General features: G+C 40.7%; 1 protein-coding gene across 2 annotated transcripts; it reads left to right on the top strand.

Moving 5' to 3' along the window:
- The first annotated feature begins 518 nt into the window (after positions 1–518).
- Positions 519–11,758, top strand: PSPH (phosphoserine phosphatase). Of its 2 annotated transcripts, XM_082493237.1 has the most exons (6): positions 519–704; positions 6,628–6,786; positions 7,478–7,612; positions 9,200–9,345; positions 10,115–10,263; positions 11,587–11,758. In XM_082493237.1, the coding sequence occupies exons 2-6, from the start codon at positions 6,647–6,649 to the stop codon at positions 11,695–11,697; spliced, it is 681 nt and encodes a 226-aa protein (XP_082349363.1). In that variant the 5' UTR covers positions 519–704; positions 6,628–6,646; the 3' UTR covers positions 11,698–11,758. The 2 variants fall into 2 exon arrangements, with proteins under 2 accessions (XP_082349363.1, XP_082349362.1); XM_082493236.1 differs by lacking the exon at positions 519–704 and having other exon boundaries at positions 6,257–6,786.
- Positions 11,759–13,672: the final 1,914 nt, after the last annotated feature.

The following is a 13,672-nucleotide window of genomic DNA, read 5'->3' as shown; positions in this document are numbered from 1 at the left end:
TCATAAGCAGAAGTTTTAATTTTGCCTTTATAGCTTTTGATTAATTTTGATTTGATTTTTTGTGTGTGTAACATTGCACACTCCGATGCGCCGAGCAACAGCTTAAGCTGAAATACAGTATTGCAATCTTAACTCACAAAACCTTTCATCTCATCCACAGTGAAAGAAAACAGCGTCCCTGTCTCGCCTCTGATTTCATGCCAAGAGAAACTCCTGCCTGGCTGAGCCCCTCCTTGGCTCTCGTCCCTTGCCCTCCTGTGCTGGTGCCCTGCACGGAGCGAGGTGACTTTGCCAAAACCCGTCTTGTTCCCCGTGCCTGTGGCACAGGCTGGCTGTCAGGCGGGCGAGCTCCCCATCCTTTTGTGTGGGTCTGCTTCCTGCCAAGCCGTGCCTACCCAAGCTGGGAGCGCCCCAAACTGGGCCCGAGCGGCTCCTCCCCCAAGCAGGCAAGGTTACACCTCTCTCCCCTACGCCTGTCAGCAAACAGCTGGACTTCTCTGGTTACATGTGTGCAACCATTTAAAAAAAACATCCAGGCTGGCTTACTCAGCAGATTATAAAAGAGTGATTTACAAAATGCGGCTTTCTTCCAGATCAGCCCGTGCCGTTGTATTTATGTGACTGAAGGTCTCAGCTGATCCCTACTTTTCTTGTGCAGCCAAGAGGTTTGCAGCAGCAGCAACAGCCACGGCCAGTACAATACTGTAAGTCACTGGGAACGTTTTTTTCTCTCAGTTTGGAAGGGGTTGGCGTTTGGCGTATCAAATCCATAACACTTACCATGTTTTTCTAGCATAGAAAATGAAGAGTCTCTCCTGCTGGGGCTGTGACTGTGCTGTCCTGCAAGATGCAGCAGCAGCAGCAGCAGTGTGGTGCCTGTTTTATAACAGCAGCATGAAGGAATGATGCAATCATGCAGGGGGGGAGCACCATCATTTTGTCAGGACAGGCAAGAGGGGATTGGAGAGTTGGGAGGTGTATGTCAACATCCATCAGGTTCTTTCAACCCCTTTGCAACTACTTTTTAAAAGGTGTTTAAATAATTTCACTGTTAGGCATTGCTGTTCAGGTATTAGTGTAGAGCTGCAAACAATTAATCTCTCGACTTGCCTACAGGTTTGTGTTACTACCTTTAAAACCTGAACAGAAACCCAGGAAGCACGAAGCAAGCTTAATGAGGTTAAGGACTGGATCTTTCTATTCTCACGCTGAAACCCACAGAAACTCACAATTATGGATGGTTGAACTTTTAGAGAGTAGTACTTGCAGGGATATAAACAATAGTCACAATTTGCTTAAATATAAGTAATCTGTTTAAATGTATCCGCTTTCCTCTAAAGCTTTCAAAACATACTGCTAATACTGGGAATTAAACCTCATCATAGAAAAGCTATATCACTGTATTATTCCCATTTTACAGACAGAGGGCTAGGAACAATGAGGATTAAGTGGTTTCTTTCAACTAATACCATGGAAACACTCCCGTGAACAGTCTTACAAAAGCAGGACCAGCCCTGTAGTGGGAACAGGTCCTGAGAAAAGTTTTGATAACTATTTTCTCCAAATCCCTTACTCGAAGCAACAGTTTCCCACCACTAAAATGGAAACAGATTAATGTGGTTGCATTTCTGTTAATCTCACTGCATTGAACATGCAGTGTTACTCTGCTATGGGAATGTATCTCAGAGTACCCTGGTGAAGTGCTCACTCTCACCTTGTTAATTGGGAAGTGAATCAAAACCAGCAGAGACTGCTTGAGTCATCTGTTTCAAAAAGATATTTTGGGTGATATTTCATTAAGATTCACTTAATCTTCATTTTTTTCACAGCAATAATTGTGAACATAATGCAAAGTAGCAGCGTGGCAGCACTCCTGTAAGCTGGAATATGATAACAAGTGAAGTCTAGTCACAGTGAGGATTTTGAGATCTCATCAAGATCTCATCAAAATATACCAGCCCCAGAACACCTGGAGTTCTGAATCCCATTTACTTGTTCCTTTTGCATTATATGTAGCAGATACTGTGGATGTTTCAGTTTTTCACAGTGTGGCAAGTGCCCTTCTTTGAAGGGTCAGCAAACAGAAAAGATTTCAGTTGTTTTCTTCTGACACGTGGTTTTACAGAATTCCTGTGTTTGCTTCTCTGACTCCACCCTCTCTGTTATGAAACAGAACTATTTCTTGTGGAAATGCCATTTTTTTTTCCAAACAGGCTAATGAAATACTTCATAGTCTGGAGACAAGGAGATCTCATGGGAATTCCACTTTTCCTTTGATTTCTTTTTTCTTCATCTTTATCTCAAGTTTCACTCTACCTCTCTCCCTCTGTCACTTTATTCTTATGTCTACTCTAGTCACTTTTTTGCCCATTGTTTCTTCTCTTCCCCATTTTCTTCTTTTCAGCTTTTACTGTCAGACCTTTTTAATGTTTGCTGCTTGGATGCTTTTCCAATATGCGAATAATAGGATAGGAATAGATTACCTATGTGAAATGTAATGGCAGAAATATCAGAGATTTTCTACCCATGTTTTTCACATAGAGACGGAACTGATTATTTACAGGAATTTCTTTTTTCTTACTATATCATTAAAACATTGATGCATTTCAGCAATCAGATGCCCTGTATTTCAGAGTAATTAATATGTGCCAAATGTAGAGGCATACCACTCTGGAATAAAAAAATGCTGTTCTCTTACTACAGCTGTTAGAGATTTGTCCATAGAAAGGTTTTACATGGCTTCAATTCTTTTTGCTTATGTTTCCAAGCGACACCTACTGTGTCTGTCCTTATTTCCTATGCGTACTTACTTGGACGTGAATTCTAGGCAGCTTCCTGGTGGACAACACGCCAGGATGGCCCAGTGAAAATGTTAAAAACAAGGGAAGGAGCAGAACCTCTCCTGCTTGTATTTTCCCCCACTCCTGTTGCCCATTACTCAATCTCCAACAACTTTGCCTTATGCTTTCATCTACCCTTAGGGCTGGGAAAAAAGTTTCACCAGTTACTGAAACTGGCATGTTACCATTTGAAATGGCATTTGCCAGCCTCTGGAGCTGATGGTGACCCCTGCAGCTCTGCCAACAAGGGCAGAAGAACCTTATTTCACTCCAAGTGAACCACCTTTAACTCCTAAAATGTATTTTTCTGCCCCTGCAATAGCTGAAGCTTCCTTCGTAGGCTCTCTTCTTTGTTCCTGTATGAGCTTCCCTACTTTATAGTTCCTCTCAAGTTCTCCAATGTGTGTGAGGACACATTAGCCAAAACCAGATCTGTGTTTTCCAGGACTCAGTGCCCAGCTATAGCAGGTGGAAAGATTTTAACAGGTCACAGGCCGAGGGAGATCAGGAACTACTGATGATTTCTGCATTTTAAAACACAATTCTTCCCCTCCAACTTGTCGTTTTTAGGCACTATAAACCACAGTTTTTGAAACTTTTTTTAAAGAGTTATTGTATGGAACAAAGACAGGACAGGGTTAATTCCAACCATGACTCTGCAACTGGTAATTCTTCGTCTAACTTGCTATCTGTCCATTAAAGTGCAAAGTCCACCACAGCGGTGGTCTTGTCGTTGTAAGGAGCATCCAGAAGGGAAGGAATATGGGAAATGCGGATACCAGAGAGAAGCAATAGTTAATGTCTCTTTCTTCCTGCTCCCAATGTGTGTTTCTAGCGATAACATTTTACTCGGAGAGATTAAAATTTTGAAGACATGTATGCAGAAACACATTTCAGGTTCTTGCCAAGAAATCACATCCCACCATGGTGTCCCCACACAGTGCCATTGCATCATAATGTGGTAATGTTGCAGTGCAGCCTCAGGTTAGCATGAGGCAATGTGATGGCTTTGCATAATAAGGAATCGGCGTTGAAACACCGTGACGCAAATGTCATGCCACGGTGATGCAACAAGTTTGTCCAGTAGAGCAAATCTTTAAAATTGGCACCAAACCCATGGCTGAATTTTTGGTGGACTTTATAATTTCCAGTAGGCTGGAAAAAATTAACATCCTGCCATTTAAAAAATGTTAGCAGATTTCTTTTTTTTCTTTAATTCCACAGTACAAATATATCTGGCACATGGCTGTCAAGGCCTGCCCTAAAGTCAAAGCCCTCCTGCTCAAAAAATCAAAATCTTCCACTGAAAATCCAAACACAGTGCTTTGGAGCCAATGTCAAGTCAAGGCTAACGCAGAGTAAACTTGGAATTCACGTGTCACCCATCCACCCACTGCCAAGTCTTAGCTCAGAACCTGTCTATGTCAGAGGGAAGTTTTTATGTCCGTGGCTGCTTAAGAGAGACTGGTTTCTCTTATGTGCCGTGCTGATGGCTTATGACTATTTCTTATATGTTCAGTGCTGGCTTTATGGAAAAATATAAAAAAAACATGTGCTGTTTGCAGCAAATAATTCTTCAGTGACGCTTCTAAGGTTAGACCAGTGTTTTACAGTATGTCCATGCATGGAACAGCTCTCATGCACCAAGAGCAGAGACCTGTCAAACTATGGTTCAGTCCTTGTTTCCGCCCTTCCCAGAGACAAAGTTTGTAAAAGCCCTTTTCTGGAATATCTCCACTTTACTGCATGCCCACTCACCTTTGCCTTCTGGCACACCGGGGAGGCTGAGCCCAGGCTCTGTCCTGCCTTCCCACACCTAAACTGAATGCACAGGAGAGAAGTATGGGCTGAGTGATACCTGCTCTCCTGTTCTCACTCACACCTGCCACACAGATGAGCACCGAGGAAGCTACTGTGTCACTTTCTCGGCCGTGTGCCAAAGCCACGAACCCACTTTGGTTACTATAGTAGTGTACTCACACCAAAAAAGTCAAGAATAGCTCAAACGACCCTCCCAAACAGCACTGTTTCGTGGCTGCCTTTGGATAGCTTTGCCTTTAACGTGACTTACTCTGTCTGTTTCTTGCTATTTCATATCTACCTGTTTGTTAACAAACAAATGTGGCTCTTAGCTGTTCACAACAGGTTTCACCGCTTAGCTTTGGTGGCTTTACCTTTCAATGAAGGACAGAACTATTCTCTTCTATACACATGAACAGATGAGTGTGTATTCTATACTTTTTTTTCAGTGATTATTGTAATTTTTCATAAAGCCTTTTGTATCCCAATATTCATCATACGGTTACTAGTCGTGGGAATAAAACCAAAGGTTCCCATTCCTGCTTTGACCGCTAACTATTTAGCTGTGATCTCTAAATGAGCACACAGAAGTCACCTCAGGAAATAGGACTAGTGTTTACCATGTGTGATCCTTGGATGACTCCTGTCTGGCAGTGAGCTACATCGGTACTGATCAGCTCCTGTACTTTTCCACAGCAAGGTACATAGTGATCATCTCCTCCATCATCCCTGGATGTCTTTTGTATTGGGAGGTGTAAAGTTTGTCCAAAAAGGGCAAAAAATAAATGTTTTGTGGGAACTTGTGTGTGTAGGACCTCTCACCATCCAAATTCACATGATATATAGGAGGAAAATAAATTAGCTTAGTGAGATGAAAACAAAAGATGAAGGTATATAACGCAATGAAGGTATATAACATGCTGTTTGATGGTATTTTTTCCCCTACCCCAGAAAAAAAAAGAACCTGCTATCCAGATCAATTACCCAAGGTGTGTCCTGGGAGACATCTAAGAGATTAGAAGAGACAACCAAACAAAAACTTTTACAAACATCTGGGAAGCGAGATAGATAGAAAGCTGTTATTTCTGTCTAAATGTACAGATTGGTAAAGTCCACACTGAATTCCCTTATGAAAGGGTGAAGCACAAGATGAGTAGGGTAGAGTAAGAAAATACTTGATTAACACCCTGTGCTTCTGATCTGCAGAAGTGCTCAACATATTTAAGCAGGCAGATATAAAATGGAAGAAAATAAACTTTTGTCAGGCATTGTTATGGAAAAAGTTGTGTCGTGATGTGGTAACTTAACGGGTTGAGTGAAGTTCTCAAAGCTCAAGGTTTTAATGGATTTTGTAACAGACTGAATCTCAATGCTAACGGCCAAATTTTCTATGCATTCATAGATGATGAGAATATTTAGTTTATATTAATTGGGACATAGAAAAGGATCTAAACCTTCATGATTTAGAGACAACCACTCACTGATAGGTTTAAGATAGTTATGTCTACTGCAATCAAGCAAATCCTTAAGGGTTAGGTGTCTTCTACTATCGCCCGGAGCAACTAATTTGACACACTAGACTGGGTCTGATGAGAAATCGAGATCTATTTGAGCAGTGAGGGCAAGATGAGACAGAGAACTGCAAGTGCCACAAAGCATTTGGCAGTCTGATGGTTCAGCAAATGCCAAGTATCACAACCTTGAACCCCATGTGAACATCAATGGGCCGAGCCTGCAGAGAGCAAATCAGCAACTGACCGAAGCTCCACGGCCCACCTGTAACGTAAATTGAACATCATAGGCAGCAACAGCAGAGAGCAAATCAGCAACTGAGCCAGACCTCCACCACCACTCACACTCTTTGATAAAAGCTGGCTACCAGGCTGTGCTCGTCCCTTCTCGCAATAACCAGATCACTTGCACCAATGGCTCAAGACGGAGTGCAGTACTGTCACTCAGAGAAAGACTTTATCTTATCCCCTCACAGTAAGAAGGTTCCTAAAAGGATGGCGTCCCTCTTGGAGATGAAAGAAATCTTCCGCAATGCTGACGCAGTATGCTTTGATGTGGACAGTACAGTCATCAGGGAAGAAGGCATTGATGAGCTTGCAAAATTCTGTGGAGTCGGAGATGCTGTCGCAGAGATGTATGTATATTTGCTGTTTACTTCATAGGAATAGTAGTAAAAAATAAGCATGGATAAGGTTAATCTGTGACAATGAATTTACAACCAACTCTGTCATAGGAGATGATTACAGTTTAAAAAGGATTTGGAGAATAATAAGTTGAATTAATGCATAATGCAGTAACTTCTTTTGGAATTGTAAAGCCACTCAACAAAACTATACCGACATAAATTCTCTAATGTAAATCTTTCTGCAAGACCCAAGATCAGCCCTCATCATTAAACTTGGCTAAGCACTAGCAAACCTTATTATGAGATGGAGGAAAGGGGACAACTCTCTTAACACTGCTCTGAGGCTGATGTTTCCACTGAAGCTCATAGCAGAAGTTCCGTTACTTTCAGAGAACGGCACCTGGGCTGTAGTTTAGGAATATTGGTGCCCGTGGCTCAGATGCACTCACAGAGGGAATGAAGCAGTTTTCCTTTGCCTCACTGGTTCTCACAAGAGCTCTGATCAGTGGAGATCTATCAGTGGTTGCTACCAATCTTTTCAGTCTACCAATCTTCTCCGTTACCACACAGATATATGGTATAACCTAGAACCTATGGTCTATTACCTTGTTCCTTGTTATTATTCTTTAACTAACTGTTCTCAGGAGAAGCCTCAACTTGTTAAGTGTCACTGATTTGCTTTCTTTGTATCACAATTTAGGACCCGCAGAGCCATGGGTGGCACTGTGACATTCAAAGCAGCTTTAACGGCACGACTAGGTCTAATACGTCCCTCCTATGAGCAAGTGCAGAAATTAATATCTGACAACCCACCTCAGCTAACACCAGGAATAAGGTAAGAAGAATTTCAAATGATCTAACAAAAAAGTCTTCCAAAAGCACATGGCGTAAATCAACAAAATTCTGTGACATTAGTGAGGCTGCAAGACCACAGAGCTGGTTTAGATTGCCTTCCTACTCCATTTCCATGTTGTTTGTGTACAAAGCTTGTATCAGGAGCTTACAATAGCCTTAATCCATGTCAAGTGGCTAACCATCCATGTAAAAAGAAAACAGTTTCAGGTATTAACTGGTGTTTTGGCTGGTGAGCTCAAATTCTGGCTCGAGGATTAAACAGGCATGGAAAATAATCTGTTCAATCACATCTGGTTTTTGATGGGTGATAGAACTGGGAGGAAATTCAATACCCAGTATGAACTACTGGCTTGGTCTGTTCTGCAATTATATTACCTCTCTCTTACACTTCTGCGTGCAGTCACACCCCTGGACTCAGCTTGGAGCTACCCATTTTGTACTGAAGTCCCTAAAAAAGTATTAAAAAATCATTAAGGGGAAAGACATACATATCTGTATTCATTCATCTTTGACTTTAGAATAAACATTAACTATTTAAACTGACAAGTTTTAGGGTCTTTTTTCCCTATTCAAATTGTTTCAAACAATTGAAAATAATTTCTTTACTACAAAATCTGGCCATAGCTCCAAGACTAATATATTTTTAGCACATACAGGAGCTTTAGATGATACTGTGCTTGTATTTTCTCCTTGAAATGAAGTGCATGCTCGGCTTTTTCTGTGGAAGGCATAGCTCAATGTAACTACAAAGAAAACATTGTTTCCTTGTTTAGAATCACATGATTTTCCTTTTCATTCCTTCCCTTTATTCCTCCTTTTCTGTGTAGCCTGCTTTAAGCCTACACTTTGCCTTTTAGTATTTAGCATTTCTGCTGTTACTGCTACCACTTCTAATGCTCAGCATCACTGCATGCTGATCTTCCTGCTTCCAGAGCCAAATCCTGTAAAACTTTTAACTGCCTTCAAGCCCCGCTGACATTAACTGCGTCCAAAAACAACTCATTTTTTTGATTCCTTTTCTGTAGCTGGTACTCTCTTCTAAAGATGGCATCAATGTCCAGCATCTGGGGAACCATCTCCAACTTAGAAAATGTTTGCACTTTGCACACTTTTCAGCCCACTTTTGCATTTTGGTGCAGTGACTTTCCCCCACATTCCCTACTTTTTTCTGCATTATAGATTCATTTTCTTGCTGTTTTTTAATTCAGAGTAAAATCTGAACTGGATCTGCTTGCATTTGTTCAAGGGAACTAATATGAATCGTATGAAAGTGGAAAGAAAACATTTCTAGGGAATGCTTCTTTTTGAGCAACTACATACGTGTTTATCTCTAGATGTGACAGTTTTGTTCAGCACTTTTCAAGCAAGGTGTTTGCACAAACTTGCAAGAGAAAGAAGGAAAAGCTTTGAGCAGCAGCGGATGGAGCTGGAAAGCAGCACACATCCTAACTAAACTGGAATAACACAAAGTATGGGCAGGCTTGTTTAGGAAGTATATATTTTAACTTTCTTGTTACCCCTAAATGCTGCCAGGCACTCACGCTTGGTCACTGCTTTTTCTTCTCAGGGAGCTGGTGAGCAGGCTTCATCAACGAGGGGTCCAGGTCTTCTTGGTCTCTGGGGGGTTTCAGAGCATTGTGGAGCACGTGGCCTTGCAGCTGAACATTCCAACAACAAACGTCTTTGCCAACAGGCTGAAGTTTTACTTTAATGGTGAGATTCCCTTAAAACCTCTTTTATCTGCTAATTAATGCCACTTTTTTGGTTCCAACTGTCAGATATTGGGCTACAGATACTGTCCAGCCTACATGACCTCATTACCAATCCAGCTAGCTCCAAGTAGGAAAATTGCAAGACCTTACCAAAAACATGAGTTCAGGTAATTTTCCAGATATATGAAATAGAGCTGTAGTTACTTTTTAATTGCAAGCCGTGCCAAAGGTAAAACGTTACAGTTGCTGACAGCACAATTTCATTTTCTCTTGCTCTTTCAAGTTAAAAGAGGTTATTACACTTACCTGCTTTCAGAGGCAAACTTCACTTTCAGGGACTTTGAGGCATGTATGGAGACCCATGTGCTTTGGCAGAGCTGCTCTGGACTTTAAGCTAGTGTAACCAAGCAGAACTGTAGTTAGTGAGGTTGGTTTTTACTCGGTGTTTCATACACTGTCTATACATCATACTGGATGCTGCTTTTGAAATGTTTACACCAGAATGACTGGACCAGAGTGACTGGGAATGGATTTGTAACACTACAGAGTGATAGCACTTCAGCTCTTTGAAAATATCCCCACTGAAACTTGGGTAAAATCCTAGTTTTCACACTTAGCTTTTAATTACTTTTTGGGGATGCCGATATTGTGAGGCTTACAGGACTGCACATAATCATGTGTTTTCTGAAGGAAAGACCATAGGCATATATTTTTCTTCATTTACAAGAAAATATGCTGTGTGTCTAACTTGTCCTTCCACTGTGTTCTAGGAGAATATGCAGGATTTGATGAAACACAACCAACAGCTGAATCAGGGGGGAAAGGAAAGGTTATTACTCATCTGAAGGAACAGTTCCACTTCAAGAAAGTAGTTATGATTGGTGATGGAGCTACAGACATGGAAGCCTGTCCCCCTGCTGTAAGTATTAAAGAACTGGAATTCTAAATTCCTTTTGAGCAAATCCTTTGGGGGGGGGGGGGGGAGAAGTGTGGTTTGAGTTCTTTATATGACTTCAGGGAAGATCTTTAGCACTTCCCACAGCCTGAGAGAGATCTGTGTAGATAGTTTTCCTCTAGAAAGGCTGCATCATGCAATGGTTGATTTCTCTCAGTTCAATCTCAGTAAAGGTGTCACCCTCTACGCCAGGGTGCTGGCTGGGTCCAGCAGGGCTGTGTAACAGTCTAGTGACCTGTCTCAAATCAAGCTGATCTCACGTCTGCCTTTCCCCTCTTGTGTCCCCACGGTAAGTGCTTGCTTCTGTGCAGAGGTCTTACTCTATCAAGATCCTGGTTCTGAATGCTGATTAGTGGTGCTTACCATGAACGTCTGGCACAGATCTGACGCACATTTACCCGATACTGGCCTACTCAGAGGGTTCATCTCACTGTACGGTGACGTTACCTTTCAAGATAGCAGCCCTGACAGGGTGAAATAATAAAAAATTGAATATAAAGACAACTTTTATAATGGTCATTTAACAGAGGAGAGATCTTAATACCGTGTCCCCTTTAGTGCCTTTCTCCACATAAAAGGCACCACAATACCCCTTCTTTGCCAACGCTGAGAGACAGATATCCCAGTGCATGGAAATGCACAGAACAACCTCTGAGCTACTGCTGATGGGCGTTAGGACAGCTGGTCCCTTACTGTTAAAAATGCGCACGACCAAAGCAGCTTAGTACTTGCTTAATGCTTTCTACATAAAGGCAAAAAAGCAGCAGTGGAAATTTTAAACACTGCACTTTCACTGCAGATGGTTTTCCGAGATGTAGAAATGATTACTGTTCCTAGTTAATGATTGAAGACATGGTTAATGTTTACTTTTGGTATCTATCAAATGAGGTAAACAGAGTGAAGATAAACAGTATAGGAATAATTGTGAGATGCTGCATGCATGTTTGAATGTTAACTCATTCTTGCATATGAAGGCTTTATGTTGCATCACACATCGGATTTTCAGTAAAATCTCAGATCTGAACAATCTTGAAGTTACGAGACACCAAGACACAACTTTCCTATTGGAAAAAGACTCTAATAACCAAAGTGGTGCAAAATTAAATGTTACTGAAGTTCTTGTTAATAGATTTGAAAAATGAACATGCAAAGTAAAATAGAGCAAGAGGCATGGAGGAATATCATAATTTTAAAATCCAAGCTTAAAACCAAACTTAATTGCTGAGAAGTTACATTCCTGACATTGGACCGCAATAATATATGTGCCCATTCTTTCTGTTTTGCCAGGACTGCTTCATTGGATTTGGAGGGAATGTCATCAGAAAGCAAGTAAAGGAGAAAGCTAAATGGTACATCACTCACTTTGATGAACTGCTAAAGGAACTGGAAGAACGATAAATTATACAGTAAAATAATATATTTAACAACTATAAATCCATTATACAATGCAATTAAACATATATTTGTTTGCAAAAGTTGTGTTCTGGATTTTGTAATGATTCTGAGCGTTGGGTACCTTCATCTCTGGCCTGAAACTTGCACATGGCACCATTCTACTCAAATATTTTGTAATTAAAATGATAAGATTTTTTAAACATCTTTTCCAAGGGGGAAGAAGTCAGTTGATTATTCACTCACAATTGAAGACCAAAGATAGGAAATTATCAGTAAGTTAAAATACCTTAATGCGTTTGCCCCTGGTCAATATTGCATATCTATTGTTTCAGAATCATCAAAGCTAGTATCTCTACTTATTTTGGGTGGCAATAGAAGAAGAGGGCCACAAACAAGAAGTTTGCCTAGTCAATAATAATAGTGATAAATAACAATAATATAGTCTAAAAGGTAAACAGTATGGTAAGTACTTTCCTTTCCAAAGAATCCCAGAACTAGGTTAAACAGTGAACAGATGTGTAGGAAACATTACTAAGTATCTCTGATTTCATTAAAATATGGCTACAGGAGAACCTGAGATGTCATCTGTTACTCAAAATCACTGTTACTCAACCTGTAGTCTGAAAGTCGTGAGATGCGTGCAAAGCTGAGATATATGCAATATTCATCAGTGTCCAAGAAGCATATTTTAAGGTGAGTGACATAGTGGTTCCCACACTTCATTAAAATACTTCAAACTAAACTCCAAAACGGTGGTTTGTGAAATGGTCACACTGTTTTATTTATTAACAGTATTTATTATTATTTATTTATAAACTTAACTGGTTTATTTATTTAACAAGCCACCCCCATCAACATGTAACTGGACGGAAACTAATCCACCAACCTTTAAAAAAAGGGTCTACTGATGAAGAAAATACTGTGAAACTTACCTAGTCTCTTCCTCTGCCTCAAGTGTGGATCAATCACCCTTAAACTCTGTGCTAGAAATAAGTCTAACCTGTTCTAAGTAAGTACTTTCCTGAGCTCCAGCTAACGAATTCTAGTTTCTTAAGGATTTGTCTTTTGTGGCTGCAGTGTCTCATCCAAGAGGGTCCTTACACAGAACACACTTGATAACTGCTGCCTTTTTGTCAGCAAGCTCCTGACAACGCTTCTGTCTTTTTAACCAGCTTTGCCAACACATCATGGTACTTTTATTTCCCTGACTTAAAAAAGAATCTCATCTCTGATAACGTGAAAAGCTTTACTAATGTCAAAATATATGTCACATCTTCTGCTTCCTCCCATCCATGTAATCCACAGGAGAAAGATGGGTTGATATGACATGATTTGTCCTGGTAAAAAAAGCTATTCAGGCTCTTATCTTCTGGGTGCTTACAAATAGTGCCAGTATTTTTCTGGAACTGAAGATTAGGCCGAGTGTGCTAATTCTCTTTCATCCCACCACATATTTCATAGATAGGAAGAGAAACAAATGATGTGCCTGTCTTCCAAAACCTTATACTCTCTCCACAAGATATTCACAAGTCTTCACAGCTTGCACTAGATTTCTTTAATTTAATAATTAAATCAAGGTGCAGTAAGAGAGCTCCTGTCCAATTGTTTAAGCGTCACCACCAATTAAACCAAATACAGGTTCTCTCCATCTTGCGACATCATCAGCGAGGGTATAGGGGCAAGAGATGTTAGCAAAGCCCCAGAGTGATGAATGACAGCTCCCAGTGATGCCATCTAACATTTGGCGAAAAAATTGAGGCAGTAATTGCTTGAAGTTACAGCAGCATTTAAATACTAGTGAAGTAGAATGGTTAAAAGAAAACAAATCCAGAAACAAACCTCTGGTGGCTTTTTAGAGAAAGGCAGACATATAAACAGCTATACTGAATATCTGTGTACAGAGTTTAAAAACCTTCACAAAAGCCAAGGCAGACAATAGCTGGCAGGCTGCTCACCAGAACTCTTTTGGGGGTATTAA

This window comes from Vanellus vanellus, assembly GCF_965231255.1.
Source record: "Vanellus vanellus genome assembly, chromosome: 19".
NCBI classification, from domain to species: Eukaryota; Metazoa; Chordata; class Aves; order Charadriiformes; family Charadriidae; genus Vanellus; species Vanellus vanellus.
The sequence above is the reverse complement of the archived record's forward strand: the minus strand, read 5'-3'. Positions and strand labels throughout refer to the sequence as shown.

Bases quoted from the DNA above. Each gene is read 5' to 3' on its own strand.
- PSPH (XM_082493236.1), top strand. From the start codon at position 6,566: ATGGCTCAAGACGGAGTGCAGTACTGTCACTCAGAGAAAGACTTTATC. The intron at 6,787-7,477 runs GTATGTATATTT...ATCACAATTTAG, and splicing joins GGAGATGCTGTCGCAGAGAT to GACCCGCAGAGCCATGGGTG. The intron at 7,613-9,199 runs GTAAGAAGAATT...TTTTCTTCTCAG, and splicing joins CAGCTAACACCAGGAATAAG to GGAGCTGGTGAGCAGGCTTC.